This window comes from Chiloscyllium plagiosum, unplaced genomic scaffold (assembly GCF_037043375.1).
Source record: "Chiloscyllium plagiosum isolate Xiang-an unplaced genomic scaffold, Cpla_swu_hap1 HiC_scaffold_33, whole genome shotgun sequence".
In the NCBI taxonomy this organism is placed as follows: Eukaryota; Metazoa; Chordata; class Chondrichthyes; order Orectolobiformes; family Hemiscylliidae; genus Chiloscyllium; species Chiloscyllium plagiosum.
This window is the reverse complement of record NW_028270171.1, coordinates 8420438-8443149: the sequence shown is the minus strand read 5'-3', so window position 1 is coordinate 8443149 and position 22712 is coordinate 8420438. Positions and strand designations below refer to the sequence as shown.

The 22712-nt window shown below is 44.3% G+C and overlaps 1 protein-coding gene across 2 annotated transcripts in view; it reads right to left on the bottom strand.

The window, feature by feature from the left end:
- The window catches only part of tnnt1 (troponin T type 1 (skeletal, slow)), a 39520-nt gene that overhangs the window by 6677 nt on the left and 10131 nt on the right, over positions 1-22712 (bottom strand). The window contains exons 4-10 of one of the 2 annotated variants that reach the window (XM_043679617.2): positions 20166-20187; positions 18857-18917; positions 17534-17650; positions 14171-14248; positions 13804-13917; positions 11199-11308; positions 10072-10162 (exon numbers count right to left, since the gene is read on the bottom strand). In XM_043679617.2, coding sequence (XP_043535552.2) covers positions 10072-10162; positions 11199-11308; positions 13804-13917; positions 14171-14248; positions 17534-17632 — 492 coding nt within the window. In that variant the 5' untranslated portion in view covers positions 17633-17650; positions 18857-18917; positions 20166-20187. The remainder of the gene's footprint in view (positions 1-10071; positions 10163-11198; positions 11309-13803; positions 13918-14170; positions 14249-17533; positions 17651-18856; positions 18918-20165; positions 20188-22712) is intronic. The other variant, XM_043679618.2, reaches the window with a different exon arrangement.

The window sequence follows — 22712 nt, the reverse complement described above, 5'->3', positions numbered from 1 at the left end:
GAAATAAAAAGTGATGATGGTGGTTAACTCAGGTTGCAGCAGCTTGGACAATTATCGTCCGCTATCGGCCAGCAATCTTTCAATGTTGATCTTGAAGAATCCAAAAATGACTGTTTTCTGAAGAAGCTTGACCCTGCATTGGCAGGGAGATTGTTACGATTAGTGTGATGCTGGAAAAGCACAGTAGGTCAGGCAGCATCTGAAGAGCAGGAAAATCGATGTTTCAGGCAAAAGCCTTTCATCAGGAATGTGCTTTTACCTCAAACATCAATTCTCTTGCTCCTCGGATGCTGCCTGACCTGCTGTGCTTTTCCAGCACCACTCTAATCTTGACTCTGATCTCCAGCATCTGCAGTTCTCACTTTCGCCCAGGGGAGATTGTTAGCCTGACAGGGTAATAAATGACTTGTTTGACATAAGCAAAATTCCGCGGATGCTAGAAATCTGAAACAAACACAGAGAACACTGGAGAAACTCAGTATATCTGTGGAGGGAGAAACAGAGTAAACCTTTCGACCCCAGTATGACCCTTCTTGAGAATGTCCTGTCGTTTGTGTTGCATTAGACACTTGAATTGTTTTTTTGTGGGCGAATGGGTGATTGATTTTGTGTTTTTTTTTCTGGGTTTCTTTAAGTGCCGTCCTCTCCTCTCCAGCATATGGTTTCATTTCGGCATCGTTCATCCTCTGTTTTAATGCAATATTTCTGAAATAACTCTCCAGAGGTCGGTATCCTGTCACCAAGTCAGCTTTTATTTACATGTGGAGAGTCCTTGGCATTGATCCAACTCCCTCAGAACCAGCTATGAACAGAACCTCTGACACTCCTATTTATATCTGTCAGCCAGGGTTCCTTGATTGAATCTGGCTAACAGCCCCGAGCAGGGAACTCATATTCTATGAAGTCCACCTGGCTGTCCTCCTTACAATCACTACACTTCCCAGTTTTTTAGATTAGATTCCCTGGAGTGCGGAAACAGGCCCTTCAGCCCAACAAATCCACACTGACCCTCCGAAGAGTAACCCACCCAGACCCATTCCCCTAATCCTTACTAATACACCTATCACTATAGGCAATTTAGCATGGCCAATTCACCTGGCCTGCACATCTTTGGACTGTGGGAGGAAACCGGAGCACCCGGAGGAAACCCACACAGACACAGGGAGATCATGCAAACTCCACACAGACAGTCGCCTGAGGCTGGAATCGAATCTGGGTCCTTGGCATTGCGAGGCAGCAGTGCTAACCACTGAGCCACTGTGCCGTCCCATTTCTTACAGCTAAAGGGCTTAAAAGGGGAGAAAACAAGAACAGAGGTTGAGTTGGAATAATTCGGAGATGCCGGTGTTGGACTGGGGTGTACAAAGTTAAAAATCACACAGCACCAGGTTATAGTCCAACAGGTTTAATTGGAAGCACACTAGCTTTCGGAGTGACGCTCCTTCATCAGGTGATTGTGGAGGGCTCGATCGTAACACAGAATTTATAGCAAAAATTTGCAGTGTGATGTAACTGAAATTATACAATTCTTCAATGTATAATTTCAGTTACATCACACTGCAAATTTTTGCTATAAATTCTGTGTTACGATCGAGCCCTCCACAATCACCTGATGAAGGAGCGTCACTCCGAAAGCTAGTGTGCTTCCAATTAAACCTGTTGGACTATAACCTGGTGTTGTGTGATTTTCAACTGAGTTGGAATAGTTAGCCTTGTTTTCCAGAGAGTGTCATTGGCTCCATGCCAGTTATCTTGAGGCTGATTGCATGTCACCGATTGGATAACCTAACACTGACATGAGGAGCAGGAACGTGTGAAATCATTCTCATTTTAACACTAAACTGGAAAGGGAAGGTGAGAGTACTTTCTCCACAAGCAAGTCACAGATTGTAGTTTCACTTAATCATTAAAGAACCATGTTTTGTTTGAACTTGTTGAAATCTTTGAAAGTTCACAGATGTTGGTATCTCCTAAATGACTTCTTCTGCCAATGCTCCCAGCTAGTATAGGGACAGAAACATGCCTGCAAAGTTTACTCACTGACCTGGTATCTGTTCAGATCCTCCCATGGGGGAGTGCTTCAATTAGATCCTTAGGCAGATTACTTTTGCTCTAAGTTTTTTTTCTGGATGGACAACATTTTTAGGTTCTCTCTTTGCGAGACCAGATTATGGCAAGGTTAGAAAGAGCAAGAGGCTGGGGCTGATTGATCTTTTCTCCCTATCTCTTGCATGTAGATTCTCTTTCCTCATTACTCTTTGTTTGCATTTTCTGCAAGGTGAGGGGGCCTTACAGATGAAGGAACACAGAATTCTCTGCCAGAGAAAGCGGCTGTGGCTTAAACATTGGATGTTTTCAGAAAGGTGTTTTATATGGTTCTTAGGGCTAAAGGGTATGGGGAGAAAGTGGGAACAGAGACCGAGTTGGATGATCAACCATGTTTATATTGAATATCAGAGCAGGCTCTAAGGGCTGAATGGCCTAATCCTGCTCCTATTTTACATTTCTACCACAGAGATGTTTCAAACTGTTCCAAGAACAAATAGTCTATTTTCCGTTGCATGGAAAAACTTACAGGAACTCATGATTGGAACTCAACAATCCCTTACTGTGGCAAACCCACAACAGGAGGCTACAACCTTAAAAGCAAAATACTACAAATGCTGTAAATCTGAATATTAAAGTAGCTTTTGCTGGAGAAACTCAGCACATCTGGAAGCATCTGGAGAGAGAGAAAAACAGAGTTAACATATCAAGTTTGCTCTGACTTCTTCAGAACGGAACAGCAGAGTCATGTTAGACTCAAAACATTAACTCTGTTTCTCTCTTGACAGATGTGGCCAGACCTGTTGAGTTTCTCCACTGCTTTTCATTTTCGTTCTTTATGGGTTATGTCAGGGAACACTTCTTCGCACAAAGGGTAAAAATTCCGAAGCCCTTCTCCCAAAAAAAGTACTTCTTGTGGTTTTAGGGTCAATGAAAATTCAATGTGAAGACTGATAGCAATTTTGGCCAAAATAGATAGTTTTGGAATCTGGTGGAGGTGGGAGGGAGGTGAAATAGATATGATTAACCAGAATATAATTGGGTGGTGGAATAAGATTGAGGGGCTGAATGTTCCTGCACTACTCCTGATGGCATTAATTCATTGTCACAGTTGTCAACTTCTAATGCGTTCCAAGACTGAAGTGAGCTCTTTAATTCTGATGGTTTGGTTTTGTCCACAGTCCTGTATGGAGGTGGGACCTCCTGATAAGGAAAGGATATTTCAAAAGTATAATGGTTGGTATTAATATGGACAATATATCTATTTGGTAGCAATCCTGCAATCAGGAACACAGGGAGTGCTTTTTAGACAGAGCTGTGGCATAATTGTAACAATGTCAGCCAGGTGCACCTCATAGAATGAGTTCCCTGAGTGGGGCTGTTAATCTAATCCAATCAGGGAAACCTGGGTGACAGATATAAACAGGAGTGTAGTGGTGTGCATTATTTCTCCCTCCAACTCTATTTTGATTTAGTCCCTCCCCTACCCTTCACTGTTTTTGATCACACAGCATTGCCCTTTGATGTAAAGGGCAGTGCTTGTCACTGGCCACCCGGGTGTTTTCCTATCTTCCTGGTGGTGGAAATTGAATAAAGATTGGTGCACTTTGTGTCTTTCACTGTGTCTCCCACCTGCACACACACACCATGGGTGCTGGGGATAAAATAAGCACTACCGCACTTAGGTGGTAGTGTGGGGGTTAAATTTTAAAAAAAAGAAAAAATATATATATATAAACAGGAGAACTACCGCACTAAAAAAAAAAATAAATAAACAGGAGTGTAGTGGTGTGCATTATTTCTCCCTCCAACTCTATTTTGATTTAGCCCCTCCCCTACCCTTCACTGTTTTTGATCACACAGCATTGCCCTTTGATGTGAAGGGCAGTGTTTGTCACTGGCCACTCGGGTGTTTTCCTATCTTCCTGGTGGTGGAACTTGAATAAAGATTCGTGCACTTTGTGTCTTTCACTGTGTCTCACACCTGCACACACACACCATGGGTTCTGGGGATAAAATAAGCACTACCGCACTTAGGTGGTAGTGTGGGGGTTAAAATAAAAAAAAAGAAATAAAGAGGAGTGAGACCTCCTCGTGGGTCTGCTCCAAAAAAAAGAAAAAAAAAGAAAAAAGAAAAGAAAAAAAATATAAACAGGAGAAAAAAATAAAAAAATAAACAGGAGTGTAGTGGAGTGCATTATTTCTCCCTCCAACTCTATTTTGATTTAGTCCCTCCCCTCCCCTTCACTGTTTTTGATCACACAGCACTGCCCTTTGATGTGAAGGGCAGTGTTTGTCACTGGCCACCCGGGTGTTTTCCTATCTTCCTGGTGGTGGAAATTGAATAAAGATTGGTGCACTTTGTGTCTTTCACTGTGTCTCACACCTGCACACACACACCATGGGTGCTGGGGATAAAATAAGCACTACCACACTTAGGTGGTAGTGTGGGGGTTAAAAAAGAAAAAGAAAAAAAAAAGAAAAAGGAAAAATAAACAGGAGTCTCAGAGCCCGGGTGAGAGATAAAAAGAAAAAAAAATAAAAAAGAAAAAAAAAAGAAAAAATAAACAGGAGTGTAGTGGTGTGCATTATTTCTCCCTCCAACTCTATTTTGATTTAGTCCCTCCCCTCCCCTTCACTGTTTTTGATCACACAGCACTGCCCTTTGATGTGAAGGGCAGTGTTTGTCACTGGCCACCCGGGTGTTTTCCTATCTTCCTGGTGGTGGAATTTGAATAAAGATTCGTGCACTTTGTGTCTTTCACTGTGTCTCACACGTATACACACACCATGGGTGCTGGGGAAAAAATAAGCACTACCGCACTTAGGTGGTAGTGTGGGGGTTAATATAAATAAAAAAAGGAAAAAAAAATTTAAAAAAGAGAAAAAAAATATAACCAGGAGAATTTGAGGTTTGTCCTAAAAAAAAAGAAAAAAGAACAGGATAGTCCTTTTTTGTGAAGGGCACTAAAAAAAAACAAAAGTTTGGGTGTCTAGAAAAAAAAAGAAAAAATAAATAAATAAACAGGAGTGTAGTGGAGTGCATTATTTCTCCCTCCAACTCTATTTTGATTTAGTCCCTACCCTCCCCTTCACTGTTTCGATCACACAGCACTGCCCTTTTATGTGAAGGGCGGTGTTTGTCACTGGCCACTCGGGTGTTTCCTATCTTCCTGGTGGTGGAAATTGAATAAAGATTCGTGCACCTTGTGTCTTTCACTGTGTCTCACACCTGCACACACACACCATGGGTGCTGGGGCAAAAATAAGCACTACCGCAGTTAGGCGGTAGTGTGGGGTTAAAACAAAAAAAAATAAACAGGGGATTTGATCACAAAAAAAAAGAATAAACAGAAGTGTCAGGGGTTCTGTTCATCCTGAGAGCTGGTTCTGAGGGAGCTGGATCAGTGTCAAGGACTCTCGCATATACCTACCTAAAGAGTGACTTGGTGATGGGAATTATTTCAAGCTGTTCAGTGAATCCAGGCATGTTTACCTGCTTTCATGATTAATTGCCCCTGTCCTTGGTCGGGAATCCATGCACAAATGGCGTTTAAAAGACATATAGTTATTGCTGAGCAAGTATCTGAACCCTGCTATGGAGTATTTTAATATGGTTTGCTGAAAGAAATCTTTAAATAGACGAAGAAGGGTAAGCTAGTGAAGCAGGTGTTATTATACCTGTCAAAATGTTAAAATAAACAAATTTGATAATGGTGCATGACCCAGAAATCCAAAACTCATACCAACCATTACATATTATTTTGTTAAAAAACCAATAAGTAATTTGCTGGCGATGGGAGGGAGCGTTAACAATCAAAGTAAGGGCTCTCTCTGTGACTGTGTGACTGTGCCAAGAGACTTGTCATGTCTGGGCCTGTTGCACATTGCAGCTATTTTTCAGGTTCGATGATGAAAATCAGTGCGAGGAAACAATGCATCTCTTGTATCAGTCATGTTACAGGTGTCCATCATTGTCTTGTTCCAGCTTCTCGATGTCATTGTGCAGGTGCAGGAACATATATAGCTGCAGTCATGCTTCAGAGATACAGAACATCCCTCCATTCAACTTGCAGCCCAGCTGGATCGAAACCAGCTCCACAGTGATACTGATTATCTGACTACATAGAAACCCTTGCTGACAAGGCTCACTGTGAATACCATTGACCTGAAACTGAAATGGACTTGCATTTGTCATGAAATCAGAGGGTCATAGAGTCCTACAGCATGGAAACAAACCCTTCGGTCCAACTCGTACACTCCAACTATGTTCCCAAACTAAACCAGTCCCACCTGCTTGCGTTTGCCTCACATCCCTGCAAACATTTCCTATTCATGTACTTATCCAAATGTCTTTTAAATGTTGTAACTGTACCTGCATCAGCCACTTCCTCTGGCAGTTCATACCACATTTGACCCACTCTTTGTGTAAAAACGTTGCCCCTCGTGCCCTTTTTAAAACTTTCTCCTCCCACTTTAGGTCATGTTGTGGCTGTACAGGACATTGGTTAGGCCACTGTTGGAATATTGTGTGCAATTCTGGTCTCCTTCCTTTCAGAAAGATGTTGTGAAACTTGAAAGGGTTCAGAAAAGAGTTACAAGGGTGTTGCCAGGGTTGGAGGATCTGAGCTACAGGGAGAGGTTGAACAGGCTGGGGCTGTTTTCCCTGGAGCATCGGAGGCTGAGGGGTGACCTTATAGAGGTTTACAAAATTATGAGGGGCATGGATAGGATAAATAGACGAAGTCTTTTCCCTGGGGTTGGGGAGTCCAGAACTAGAGGGCATAGGTTTAGGGTGAGAGGGGAAAGATATAAAAGAGACCTAAGGGGCAACTTTTTCACGCAGAGGGTGGTACGTGTATGGAATGAGCTGCCAGAGGAAGTGGTGGAGGCTGGTACAATTGCAACATTTAAGAGGCATTTGGATGGGTATATGAATAGGAAAGGTTTGGAAGGATATGGGCTGGGTGCTGGCAGGTGGGACTAGATTGGGTTGGGATATCTGGTTGGCATGGACGGGTTGGACCGAAGGGTCTGTTTCCATGCTGTACATCTCTATGACTCTATGACTTTAAACATATACCCCTAGTTTTGAATTCTTCCACCCTAGGGAAAAGACTCTTGCTATTCTCCTTATGTATGCCCTCATGATTTTATAAACCTCTATAAAATCAAGCCTCAATCTCCTATGTTTCAGTGAAAAAAATCGCAGCCTATCCAGCCTGTTTTTATAACTCAAACCCTCCTTTCCTGGCAGCGTCCTGGTAAACCTTTTCTGAACTCTCTCTAATTGAATAATATCCATCCTATAGCAGAGCAATCAGTACTGTACACAGTACTCCAGACGAGGCCTCACCAACATCCTGTGCAACCTCAGCATGATGTCCCAACTCCTCTACTCAAAGGTGTTAGCAATGAAAGCAGGCATACTAAATGTCTTTTTAACCACCCTGTCTACCTGTGATGCAAACTTCAAAGAATTATGCACTTGAACCCTATAGTGGCTACAAGAGCAGGTCAGATGATAGGAATTCTGCAGCGAGTAACTCAGCTCCTCACTGCCCAAAGCCTGTCCACCACCTACAAGGCACAAGTCAGGAGCATGGTGGAATACTCCCCACTTGCCTGGATGGGTGCAGCTCCAACAGCAATCAAGAAGCTCAACATCACATAGGATAAGTGGCCTGCTTGATTGGCATCCCATCCACCACCTTAAACATTCACGGTGGCTCAGTGGTTGGCACTGCTGCCTCACAGCGCCGGGGACCCGGGTTCGATTCCAGCCTCGAGCGGCCGTCTGTGTGGAGTTTGCACATTCTCCCCGTGTGCGCATGGGTTTCCTCCAGGTGCTCCAGCTTCCTCCCATAATCCAAAGATGTGCAGGTTAGGTGAATTAGCCATGCTAAATTGCCCATAGTGTACAAGGATGTGTAGGTTAGATGCATTAGTCAGGGGTAAATTATAGGATAGGGGAACAGGTTTGGGTGGGTTACTCTATGAAGAGTCGGTGTGGGCTTGTTGTGCCGAAGGGCCTGTTTCCACACTGTGGGGATTCTGATTGTAATTCTAATTGCTCCTTCACTACCAGTGCACAGGGCAGCAATGTATACTACCTACAAGATGTACCTGTGACCTCTATCCCCTAGAAGGTCAAGGACAGCAGATATCTGAGAACGCCACCCCATGCAAGATCCCCTCCAAGCCATTCACCATCTGGCTTGGAAATATATCAGCGTTCCTTCACTGTCACTGGATCAAAATTCTAGAATTCCCTTCCTAACAGTATGGTGGGAGTTACCTACACTGTATAGACCTCAGCAGTTAAAAAAGGTGTCTCATTACAATCTCCTCAAGGGCAATTAGGGATGGGCAATAAATGTTGGCCCAACCAGTGACACCCAAATCCCATTAACAAATATTAAAAGAACAAAGATTTGAAGTGTTGATACCTCATTATTGTGGAGGGACCCAGTCCTCTCCAGTGCCAAAATCAACTTCTTTAACCTTCATAGAATCAGTCACCGCCAACCTGGCTCAGTTCATTTGCTGCTGGAAGTCTGAGTCTGACCTATATTGCCTTCAGACCTGTCTATTCCACCAGTCTCTTCGCCAACTCCCACCTTGCACCCTCTGCATTGTAGAGTTCATCTGCTATTCTGCTGGCCATCTCCTAAGCTGCAGCAAGTCCCATTCACCCAACACTTCTGTGCCTGCTGATCAGGTCAGATGAAGCCTCAATTTTATTATTCTTCTCAGGAGGCAGGAAGGGAAAAAGGAAGGCTGCTGCCTGCTACCTAGGCATTGGGGTGCACAATCCTGGCATGGAGTTGATGTAATGCTGTCTCCATAGATTGTTATAATGTCTTCCTGCACACCACCCAGTCCTCATGATGATCTTGAATATGGATGATGAACACATCCTAATGTAAAATGTCTCCAGGACCAGTTTTGCTATTAGGTACTGGATTTGAGTCTACCTAATCTTCTTTCACATTGGTTGCTTGCGTGTCAGTAATCCTTTCGTTAGGTATCATTCTGGGCAGGATTTGCACCCAGATTTCAGAAATTCTCAATTTCCAACTGCTGGTACAGCAATACTGAAATTTCAGTTTATTATCAGTACAGGCAGTTTCTGGGTTACAAACAAATTCCATTCTTGTTCTTTGGTTCTTCAAACAATCCCTTGCCAGCCACTAATGGTCCTCATTAGCAGCTACTTATTCTCCCAGGCTGACCATTACCCATTTCTTAGTCTGCCCAACTGTTTTTCTCTCTCTCTGGGCTCCGTCTCTACCTATCATTTAATCCTCCCCCCTTCCCCCACCCCTTCTCCAGCAGCAACTTTCTCACACAGAGGCTGGTGCATGTCTGGACTGAGCTACCAGAGGAAGTCGTGGAGGCTGGTACAATTACAGCATTTAAAAGGCATCTGGATGGGTATATGAATAGAAAGAGGGATATGGGCCAAGTGCTGGAAAATGGGACTAGATTAGGTTAGGATATCTAGGCAAAAGTGAGGACTGCAGATGCTGGAAATCAGAGCCTAGATTAGAGTGGTGCTGGAAAAGCACAGCCTGTCAGGCAGCATCTGAGGAGCAGAAAAATCGACGTTTCAGGCAAAAGGCCTTCATCAGGACATTTTCCTGGTTTTCAGATGCTGCCTGACCGTCCGTGCTTTTCCAGCATCACTCTAATCTAGGTTAGGATATCTGGTCGGCATGTACGAGTTGGACCGAAGGGTCTGTTTCCGTGTTGTACATCACTATGACTCTATGACTGTATGTATTTCAACTCTTTTCCCTGTTCTGAAGAAGGGTCACAGGACCTGAAACATTAGCTCTGCATCTCTCTCCACAGATGTTGCCAAAACTGCTGAGTTTCTCCAGCAATTTCTGTTTTTTGTTTCAAAGTTCCAGCATCCCCCAGTTTTGCAGTTCTTTTCTGCTCAATTATACACTGATGGACATGATTCTCAATTGGAATTCCTTCTACCCAGGAACATCATAGAATGGCTTAGTCACACACCTCATATTTCTGTCTTTTCAGCTTCTCCATCAGGTCAAACTTCTCAGACTCCAGCTGATACATCCAGTCCCACAATTCCTTGGCTTTCTCCCTGCACACCAACATAAATAAGAAATGTGGCATTATGCTGAGTAAGTAGGGCCTTGCAGAGGCCAGAAAGAACCATGGTTGGCCTACTTGAGCTGTGTTGGCATCAGGGTAATAGCCATTGGCCTCAGTGCATCTGGGTGATGTAGAGATGGGGAGGAAGGAAAGAATCAGTGAGGATTCTTGTTGCTGATTGCCTACCAAGGACACTGCTGGAATGATTCCTTCCAGGGTTGAATGGGATGCCGTTGCCCCTTGTCCAGGGCCACACATAGAAAATGGCTATTTGAAGGTTGCAATTTTCCTTACATCTGTGCTCAGGATGTGAACGTAATTGGGCCATGGTCATCCTTGAGATGGTGGGGATGAGCCATCTCCTGGAACCACTGGTGTTGGTGTGCCACCCCCCCACCCCACCCCCACCCTACCCCCCACCTCCCGAACTTATTTATGGAGTGGTTGGATACAATTGGACGGGTTTGCAAAGTAATTTCCGAGTCACTGACGTTGCTGTGGTTCTGGAGATAATCACCGTGATTCTGGAAGCTTCCGCCAATCAAGAGCTGGGGCCTGCACAGGGGTGGCCAACCCAAAGGAGGAAGTAACAAGAGGCCTGACTATGACCCTGGGAGGTTGGCACCCTCAGGGTCGATACTTTTGGGTTCCAGCTGTGTCCAGGCAGGTGGCCATGACAGAGTGGAAGGAGGGGTCTCTTGCTTTATCCTCTCCTGCCACGCCCACCTGACCACAGCACGTTAAATTGACTTGGACATTGTTCGAATGGCTGACTGGAGACCCCAGTCAACATGGGAATGACGTCTTTATAAGCATCTTAATCACGCCTAATGGGTGGCCATTGGCTGCCCATCACTTGCCAGTGGGTAGTCAACTGGACCAAGAGCCAGTCTCTTTTAGAATCGTTAGGATCATGGAGAAGGACCAGCGTGAAGGCCAAATACTAGTTTAATCCACCACCCACAACAGCCTCTTCCAAAATGTCAGTGCCAGGAATGGGAGATGAAACATCTGAATGGCTTTACCTTATTTTCTCATCATTGAGATGCTCAATATTGAGGGGTTTGCGTCTTTCTGCCAAAATTTTCTTCTTCATTTCTCGGCCTGTCTGCCGTTTGCCCCTTCTCTGCTCAACCTGTGTGCACACAAAAAGAAGCAGTCATTTCTTCCTCAGAAGGTTGGCAATGCACTGAGTTTACAGTTTGACATCCCAGTGTTCAAAACCCTCCGTGGTCCCTTCCTTTTCTATAAATCTCCTTCAGTTCTACAACTCTCTGAAATTCCTGCACACTTGCACTGTTGCTGTCCTGACTCCTTGTTTTCCACCATCTTGACTGGGCTACAACGTGTTGGCCACCAGGGAAACCTTGCCAGAAATCCCCAAGCCATAATCATGATTAAGACTTCACCATCCAATGAGCATTTTCTGATTTCCAGCATCTATACCGGGTGGCACGGTGGCACAGTGGTTAGCACTGCTTCCTCACAGCGGCACAGACCTGGGTTCAATTCCCGACTCAGGCGACTGACTGTGTGGAGTTTGCACATTCTCCCCGTGTCTGCGTGGGTTTCCTCCGGGTGCTCCGGCTTCCTCCCAAAGTCCAAAGATGTGCAGGTCAGGTGAATTGGCCATGCTAAATTGCCCATAGTGTTAGGTAAAAGGGGTAAATGTAGGGGAATGGGTGGGTTGCGCTTCGGCGGGTCGGTGTGGACTTGTTGGGCCGAAGTAATCTAATTTTGTACCTCTTGCATTTTATGTTCAAATCATGTCACTCCTTCCCCAGGAATCCCCAACTTGAAGAAATTCAGCTGTTCTCTGCAAAGACCTATCCACTTTGTTGGAACCAGTTCCATCTGTTTCTCATTTCAATGAAAGGTCATTAACTTCAAGAGGGGTAATGGTGCCATAGTGGTAATGCCATTGGATTAGTGACCGAGGTGAATGTCCTGGGAGTTCAGCTTCAAATCCTACCATGGTGAAAGTGAGGACTGCAGATGCTGGAGATTAGAATCGAGAGTGTGGTGCTGAAAAAGCACAGCAGGTCAGGCAGCATCTGAGGTGCAGGAGAATCGCGTTTCGGGCAAAAGCCCTTCCTGATGTAAAGCTTTTGCCCGAAACATCGATTCTCCTGTGCCTCAGGCGCTGCCTGACCTGCTGTGCTTTTTCAGCATCACACTCTCAATTCAAATCCTACCATGGCAACTGATGAAATTTGCTTTCAATTAATAAAGTAGAATACATATTTAATCTCAGAGATGGTGACTATGGCAACTATTGTTGTAAAAACCCATCTGATTCACTAATGCCTTTGAAAGAAGGATCTGCCACCCTTTACTCTCAGGCTATGGATGGCTGGTGTACGATGCAGAGTGATGTCAACAGCATGAGTTTGATTCCCGCATCAGCTGGGGTTACTTTCCTTCTCAATCTCTCCCCTTGTCTGAGGCTTGGTGACCCTCAGGTTAAACCACTCCCCAGGTGTCCCTCTGTAATGAGACAGCAGCCTTATGGTCTGGTGAGCTTATGGCAACTTTTCCATGTGACTTCTGACCTGTAGCGATGCTGTTGACTCTTTACTACCCTCTGAAATGGCCAAGCATGCCATTCAGGTCAAGGGCAACTCATGCTGTTCCTGCTTGTGACACCCACATCCCTTGAAAGAACGAAGTTAAAACCCTGAAAAGTTTACCACTCTCTCACTCTCTCTCTCTCCTCAGATGGTGCCTGACCCATTGGGTGATGTGCAGCATTTTCTCTTTCCATTTCAGACAGGCTCCCATCTAACATCCTACAGCTACAAGCAATTCGACTCCTCGATGAAAACCGCACTCCTCCTAATACACTAGACAGGAAGACAAAGTAAACCTAGCCGCTGAACATTTGAAGGTTTGTTATTAGATTTTTTTTATTGGATTCCCTACAGTGCGGAAACAGGCCCTTCAGCCCAACCAGTCCACACCGACCCTTCGAAGAGTAACCCACCCAGATACATTCCCCTCTGACTAATGCGGCACGGTGGTACAGTGGTTAGCACTGCTGCCTCACAGCGCCAGAGACCCGGGTTCAATTCCCGCCTCAGGCGACTGACTGTGTGGAATTTGCACATTCTCCCCGTGTCTGCGTGGGGGTGCTCCGGTTTCCTCCCACAGTCCAAAGATGTGCAAGGTCAGGTGAATTGGCCATACTAAATTGCCCGTAGTGTTAGGTAAGGGGTAAATGTAGGGGTAGGGGTATGGGTGGGTTTCGCTTCGGCGGGTCGGTGTGGACTTGTTGGGCCGAAGGGCCTGTTTCCACACTGTAATCTAATCTAATCTAATGCACCTCACACTAGGGGCAATTTATTATGGCCAATTCACCTGACCTGCACATCTTTGGACTGTGGGAGGAAACCGGAGCAGCCAGAGGAAACCCACACAGACACGAGGAGAATGTGCAAACTCCACACAGACAGTCACCCAAGGCTGCAATCGAACCTGGGATCCTGGCGCTGTGAGGCAGTAGTGCTAACCACTGAGCCACCGTGATGTTAGAATGGAAACATTCAAGCTGGTAAGGCTGCAATATCATTGCCATTCAGCAACATCAGGGTACTGTTCTGTTCAAAGTATTTGCCATTGCAAAGGCCCTACCTTAACAAGGTACCCGCCATAATGGGCACCCATGTTAGACAGGACTTTTTTCTTCTTGGCATCATCCTCTGCACGTTTCTTGGCCTCTTCCTCCTCTTTGCGTGTTTTTTCTTCCTGTTTCCAGAAAATGACATGCAATGTTTAGGTGTACATTTTGCATACAACCTACAGTGACAAGTGCACTGAAGCATCTCAGATACTACAATGGAAGAAACAAAACAAAGTCAAATTGGAGCTTTAATTGGGGATGGGGAGATGATAATGAACAAGCTGATTAAACAATAGGAGTCTCAGGAGACCATGAATTGTGTTAAATGCAACTGATTGAAAGGTGACAGTGAAGGAACAAGAGATAAAAAGGACTCACAAGCAATCTCGTTTGGCGGTCACGCTCCTTTTCTGCACGGTATCTCTGCTGTTCTGCTCTCTCAGCTCTCCGGTGTTCCTAGAAGTTGAAGAAAAACATCTTATAGTACTGTTGAAAAGTTAGAAGCTCCAGTGATTGGCGAAGGCTGACAGCTCCAGTGCTGCTAAACTGGGAAAAAATGTTCATAGGAACATATGAACAGAAGGAGACCAATCAGCCTCTCAAGTCCTACCTGCCATTGCATTAGATTATCTTAAATCATGATTTGGGCAGGAGGCTAAGGTAAGGGAGGAACTTCTTTAGCAGAGACTGGCAATAATCTGGGTTTTTCTTTTTATGAGGGCAATGGGAGCATCAAATGATCTCAGATGGAAATTGGAGAGGCATTTCAGGGAAATAGACTTGAAGTGTTCTGGGAGAGAGCCAACAGATAGAACTCATTTGAGTTATTTGTAGAGAGCCACCATGGACTGAATGGGCCCAAATGGCCTCCTTCACCCAACTGGCTCCATGGTACCAGCTAATCACCTTAGCTCCATGTTACTTAATAAAATGTAGTTTGAATTGTTCAATCCAGCCCCAGTCACAACAGTTTTGAAGGAGGCAGGATTCCAAATTTCCATGAGCCATTGTGTGAAGAAATCATGGAATCCCTAAAGTGTAGGAGCAGGCCATTTGGTCCATCTAATCCACACCAACCCTCCGAACAGCAACCAGCCCAGTCCCATCCTTCCTACCCTATTCACCTAACCTTGCATTTCCCATGACTAACCCACCTATTCCCTGAATACTATGGGCAATTTAGCATGGCCAATCCACCTAACCTGCACTTCTTTGGGCTGTGGGAGGAAGCCAGAGCACCCAGACAAAACCTACCCGAGGCTGGTATTGAACCCGGATCCCTGGCTCTGTGAGGCAGCAGTGCTAACCAGTAAGTCACCGTGCTGCCCCAATCCTCACATCAGCTCCCAAACAGCCAAGCTCTAATTTTAAAGTGATGTCCTCGTGTAGACATAAAAATCAGTTGTTGGGACTTAAGAAAAGAGTCTGTAGAGACACAGAGCTTGCATATTACAGCGCCTTTTGCATCCTGAGATCCTCACAAAACAACATATTGAATTGTTTCAGGGACAGTCACTGCTATGTCAGTAAACTATGGCTCATGGTTTCAGGATAAGGGGTTCACCATATAGGGTTGAGATGGGGAGACGTTGCTTCATTCACAAGGCCATGAATCTTTGGATTTCGGTAATCCAGAGGACACTGGTTGCTTAATCCAAGACTGAGATTATTAGCTTCAGAGAATCAAGGGTAAGTAAATGGAGAGAACAACAATGATTTTATTGACAGAGAGCATATGGAAAGACAGACTTGATGGCAATGACCTCCGGCTCTTTCTACATGGTTCAAGGTCAGTGAGACAAAAGATCTTCCCTCCACTTGACAGCTGCAAAATGAAGTCAATTTGGTTAAGTTGAACCCAGTGTGTGCAATCACGCCACAGAAAGAATTACTCATCATGGATGAAGCTTTCTATTTTTATGTATGTGGGAGTATGCACAATAGATTGAGGATTACGTACCATGTTGAAACAGCTGCAGCTTGACTGCCACAGTATGCACCCCTCCGAGGCCTAGGAGGGGGTATGGGGAGTGGAAAATAGACCAAATCACTGGGTGTTAGCAATTACGACAGCAAAATCACTGTGGGCATGTCAGTGAGGGAAGGCCAGGAAAAGGAAAGGCCAAATTATATCTCAGGGCAATCCAGATCTGGTCTGGTTTTGTCCTGACATTTTGTGCTTTGATTCTGTAATATTAGGATTCACATCTATCCCAGTGACCTGCTCTGTTGACCTTACCACAGTATCCAGACAGATACACATTACCAGAAAGCACCCAGATTTCTTCTCCATCTATGATGCACAGTGTCATGGTTATAGGATGTCCTTGGTGCATTTCCCAAGTGGCCATGTGTCATACCTGAGCCCTGAAAGTGTGTGTTAACAAGCTATTCAACTTGAATGGGCATTATATCCACACCCTAACCCATTCTCTCCATGTCTTCACCCAGACAGTGGTGAGCCTGGAATTCTCTGCCACAGAAAGTTATCAAATCCAAATCACTGAATGTTCTCAGAAAGAGATCGATACAGTTCTTAGGTCTAAAGGCATCAAAGAGTATGAGGATAAAGCAGACATAGGATACTGTGTCCAATGTTCAGCTATGATCGTATTAAATGGCGGAGCAGGCTCAAAGGGACAAATGACCAAATCATGTTCCTATTTTAGAAACATGAAAAATCATGTATAACAAACATTGGCCAAGCCAGTGATGTCCACATCCCATGACTGAAGAAACAAAGAATCCATCTCCAATTGCCTCCTTCTGTCAAATGGCTCTTTCCTCCTCCTTCCAGTCATTTTTAATAAACAAGTGTCTGAGTGATACAAACAAAGAAAATGCATAATCTGCTTCAGAATATTGTTCCCAGGTTCTTTCCAACAGACACCAGGAAACTAATCTTCAATTCCTGGAGACTTCAGGGTAATTTTGAAGTGTTGGCAAACCCTAATGAACAGTCTAGCCTTAAAATATTCTTACAATCAATGATTATGTTCTACAGTTGAACCAAGCTCTGCAGGATCAATTAAAGATGGGGAATAAATGTTGGCCCAACTTGTAATGCCCACATCCAACTAAAACCAAATGCTCATGAACAAAACGTGGATATGCATCATCACATCCCAAAATGGGTAATAAAGAATGTAATTAGAATAAGTGAATCCCTCCAGTTTGAAGCAGGCCATTTGGCCCATCGAGTCCACACAACACTCTCAAGAGTGTTCCACCCAGACCCAACCCCCCGCGCCTATCCCTGTAACCCTGCATTTGCCATAGTTAATCCAGCTATCTTGCACATCCATGGACACAATGGATAACAGTGCTTCTTCACAGGGAACGAGAAAGACAGAGAATTAACGCTGGGAGCAAATTAGGAGACAAAAACTGTTCTGAAGGATGGTCACTGAACTCAAAAAGTTAACTCTCTCCAGCGATGATGCTGGATCTGTTAAGTTTATCCTATAATTTCTGATTCTGTTTCAGATTTCCAGCATCCAAAGTTCTTTGTCTAATTTTAGAGCAAATTAGGAGGTCAGAAATTATCCAGAACCACCAAATGTGCTTTGAATTAAGGCTGACAGGTTCGTTTTTACTGGGGCTAATGGTCTAGGATTTACTAGGGAAGTCCTGATTATATAATAGATATATTTATGTGTAAAACATTATCCAGGAATTGTCCTGGTTTCTTCGGTTCCCACAGGCAGTGTGTTGGAACTATGGGTTCTGAACAGCACTTACAATTCTCTCCTTCAAGGCAATCAATTCTTCCTCGTCCCTTTTCCTCTGCTCAAAATGGGCTTCAATCAGAGTCTGAAGTTCCAGGAGATCTTTCTCCATACGCTTCCTGTAAATATCCTTCAAAAGGAGGAAAAGAACAATAAGTAGATCAAGGCTCAGCAACCATATTTGAGAGCTTTGTCTGGAAGAAACTGCAATGGGATGTTGTAAGTATCTTACTAAGGGGAGGACTTAATGTGGTCACCTTTTCCCCCTCAAGGCTTTAAGATAACCTTTTGTTCTTTTGTTACCATTCAGGATGTCAACATTGCTCTCTTACCAGAGCTGCCTGCCAATGCACCCCTTTTCTTCAAATGCAAAGAAATCTCAAAGGCAAATTCTGCTGCCTCACATACAGTGCAGAAGCAGGTAATTCAGCCCATCCAGGCTGTGCTGGTGTTTAGCATTTTCTTTCCTCTGGATTTCATCTCATACTATCAGCACTTCTTTCTATTCCTTTCTCTATCATGTGCTAATCCAGTTTGAATGCTTTCAAGATGGAGTTAGATATGGTTCTTAAGATTCCCCAAATTCCTCAATTTCCACATTTTCCTTATATCTTTCAATCTCCACCTTCTACCCATATCCCTCAATTTCCACCTTCTCCCCTCATCCCTCAATCCCCACCTCCCCCCCAAATCCGTCAATCCCCACCTTCTCCCCATATCCTTCAATCCGCACCACTTATCCTTAACCCTCAAATCCATACCTTCTCTTCATATCCTTTAAGTTTGACCTTTGCACATTCTCCCCCAATCTGTCCATTCCCACTTTTTCCTCATTTCTTGATAGATCCCACCTGTCCACCTTTTCTCCTTATACCTCAATCTCCACCCTATCTCCATATCTCTCCATCCCTACATAAGAAATTTCTCATTGTATCCCTCAATTCCCTCATTCACCCCAAATCTCTCAATTTCTACTTATGCTGATGGGCTGAATGTAGGGCTTTTGCCAGAAATGTCAATTCTCTTGCTCCTCAGATGCTGCCTCACCTGCTGTGCTTTTCCAGCACCACACTCTCGACTCTAAGCTTCAGCATCTGCAGTCCTCACTTTCGCCTGATGGGCCGAATGGCCTACCTCTGCTCCTACATCTTATGGGTTTAATGCACCTTCCCTCCATTTCTCTCAGTCCTTACCTTCTAACTACATCTCTCAATCCCCAACTACTCACCTTCTTCCCATATCCATCAGACATCACCTTGGTCAATCTCGACCATCTAACCCAATAATAAAAATTGGCCAATAATCACACTAAAACAAAATACTGGTGAAAACTTACATCGAAATCAACCCTTTCTCCATCAGGGATCTTTGGACCAGAAATCTGGGGAACAACGAGCCTAAGACAGACAAAAGAGAGCATTACAATCACAGTCGTACAGAGCAGAAACAGACCCTTTGGTCCAACCAGTCCATGCGAACATAATCCCAAACTGAACTAGTCCCACCTGCCTGCTCTTGGCCCATATCCCTCCAAAACTTTCCTATTCACGTACTTATCCAAACATCTTTTAAATGTTGCAACTGTGTGTACATCCTCAGGAATTTCATTCCTCTGCCACCACTCATGAAGCCACCTTCAACCTGTGATGTCTCGTTGCTACGGTTTGCACTAATTTGGGAGCAAATATAATGAAACCTGGCATTCAAAAAACTTTGTGTTTGGATGCCAGACTGATTCTGATGTCAGTAGAGACGAATATCGAACAGAGTATAAAACTAGCATTCCACCCAATCCTATGGGTTTCCTGTAGATTGGCTTGGGTTGAAGTTATCTCCTGCTGAAAATGTATTGCTGGAAAAGCACAGCAGGTCAGGCAGCATCCAAGGAACAGGAGAATCGACGTTTCGGGGATAAGCCCTTCTTCGGCTTATGCCCGAAACGTCGATTCTCCAGTTCCTTGGATGCTGCCTGACCTGCTGCGCTTTTCCAGCAACACATTTTCAGCTCTGATCTCCAGCATCTGCAGTCCTCACTTTCTCCTTGAAGTTATCTCCTGCCTATCACTGCCTATACTTGTTTGCATTGAGGTCTGCAAATATGAATGCACCCATTTTTAATCTCTCAATAAATCATTTTCCCACCACAATAAGCCTCACTTACCTATGCTGGAGGAGGGACAAGTAAAAACAGGAGGCATTGACTACTGTGCGAGAAAGAGTGGAAGTCAGACGTGGATGGGCTCAGGCTTCATTATGAGGCCTTCTGCAGTCAAATTGCCTGTTGACTGTCACCCATCGGGGTCAGGAATGAAGGGTACACAGTTATCCATCTGAAATGAGGTCCTGAAAAGAAACTTGACCAGAATCAAGTGTCTCTAGAATAGGAAGGTATGAGGTGAAAGAGAGGCCAGGTCCAATGCTGGAAAGTTACAGAAATAACAGAGACATTTGCCCTCATCAAGTAGAGTTGTCACTCAGTAAATATTCTATAAATGGAAGAATTAATTTATCTGTCACAACATGTATTTTGATATTCCGCCTGCATGATCTCTTAGGAGGCAATTCTTACTGATTTTTAATTCACAGTCTCTGTGAGGGATAGACTTGAGTGAATGAAAGCTTAAGCATAAATTGAAGATCCTTACTTTGGTCTGGGCCGTTCCTCTTCTTTGAGCAAGGAGGGGTGAAAAGAGAAGAAGCGTTAATTTTTGGGAGAATTGCTTCTGAATCTCATTCAAAAAACAGCACTCATTAGAAGCTCTTTGAAAATAACAAATATTTCAGAGGCCTGAAAGCTGGTGGAATTCAAGTTTAATTAAGTGGTCTGAAATATAAAGCTAGTCTCAGTAATGATGCCATGAAACTACCCTGGACTGTTGGTTCACTAATGTCTTTTGGGAAAGAAAATCCTGCCATCCTTACCCGTTCTGACCTCCAGATCCACAACAATGTGATTGACTCTTAACTCTCCTCTGACATGGCCTTGCGTGCCACTTAACTCAAGGGCAACTGGGGTTGGGCAACAACAACTGGCCTTGCCAGTGATGCCCACATCCCATGGAAGAATAAAGGAGAAATCAGTAAGCAATCAGGAATGGGCACCCTGCCTGTTCTACCCACTCTATAGCCCAGACTACATTGACAATAGCTCAGCAGCGGACCCAGCTTTGGTCTGGGCCATTCCTCTTCTGTAAGCAAAGAGGGGAGAAAAAATAAAAAGTGTTAATTTATGGGAGAATTGCCTCTGAATCTCATTCAAAAAGCAGCACTCACTAGGAGCTCTTTGAAAAGTATGAAAGGGACAGGCATCACACAGAGATTGGCACGTCGCTGTTATCTGAAATTCCAAAATGTCATTATAAAACAGAGGGGATATGTTCACAAATTCTTTTGGCTAACAGTTCAGCAGCGCCTGATAGCAAAGGGTCACTGTGTGTGCCAGAGATGGGCTACATGATTAATGTACCATGGCAGTCTGAGCCTGGTCTGAAGGCCGTTCCCAATCAGGTAAAACAAAGCGTTGGCCCCTATTGTTTTCCGAGTTTGAATCACACCAGTCGTGAACATTTGTAGACAGCAAAGTGATTCGCAGAAAGTACCTTTCACCACTTGGTTGGAACAAATGAATTCAAACCTGCCCTTGAACAGGCTTAAGCACTTCATAGATACTGTGATGGACTTTATAAATACACCACCTCCCTCCACTCCACTCACAGAGAAGAAGAGGAAACAAGAGCATAAGAAACAGATTTGGTTATTTTGTGTTTAAGACTAAATTTGCAGAGGAGCAAGCTCTCGTGGCTGAATGTTTTGAACAGCTTGCAGGGATGGGCATGAAGACTTCATTGGAATGAAAGGTACCTCAGTGTCAGGCTCCCAGTGTCAGTTGCAGACAAGTCACATTACACATACAAACCAAAACACTCACAAGGATTAAGTGGGATTAGTCTATTTATGTATCTGTTAGTTCATCATTGTACATTTAGGGTCATCTTGTGGGCTTGTCAATGTCATTTGACCATAAATTGGTTGTCATGATTGCGAAAGTGTGGAATAACATAACAGGCATAATGTGGGTGGGTAGCAGAATGGTTATGTTACTGGGCGAGAAACCGAGACTAATGATATTGGGGGTGTAAGTTCAAACCTTGATGGCTGGACAAATCTGAATTCATTAATAAATCTGGAATAAAATACGAGAATCTACACTAACCCTCCAAAGAACATTCCACCCAGACCCATCTCTTGTACCCTCGCCTTTAATCCTGTATTTCCCATGGCTAACCCACCTAACCTGTACATCCGTGGATACTGTGGGCAATTTAGCATGGCCAACTTACCTAATCTGCACATCTTTGGACTGAGGAAGGAAACCTGAGCACCCAGAGGAAACCCACATAGACATGCGGATAATGTGCAAACTTCACCCAGACGGTCAAGTGAAACTGGAATTCAAGTTGGGTCCCTGGCACTGTGAGACAACCGTGCTAACCACTGAGCCACTGTGCTGACCAATGGGCTTATATGTGTTAAAAAAACTAATGCATGGTCACCTTCAGGTTTCTCTCCAACTCTTGTGAAGGTGTTAGATTTCTTTCACAATTGACTAATTGTGCTTTCTTAGTTTAAGGTAGATGTGAGCACATTTTGTAACTGCGCATGATCTCACCCAAGATCAATAGACACACATCTCCAATAGGCTTCACTGAATGGGGAAGTTGATGACACAGTGGTAATGTCACTGGTCAAATATTTCAGAGGCCAGAAAGCTGATGGAATTCAAGTTCAATTCAGTGGTCTGAAATATAAAGCTCGTCTCAGTAATGATGTCATGAAATTACCCTGGATTGTTGGTTCACTGATGAATTTTGGGAAAGAAAATCTGCCATCCTTACCCGTTCTGGCCTTCAGACCCAATGTGATTGACTCTTAACTCTCCTCTGACATGGCCTAGTGCGCCACTCAACTCAAGGGCAACTGGGGTTGGGCAACAATAGCTGGCCTTGCCAGTGATGCCCACATCCCATGAAAGAATAAAGCTATCAGGAGTGGGCACCTTGCCTGTTCTACCCACTACATTCAATAGGTCAGCAGTGGACCCAGCTCCAGCACATTGTGGGATTTGGAACATCAGATTCTGGTGCCTAACAAGGCCATAGTGAAGGAGCCACTCAGGAACAACACAAAGATAT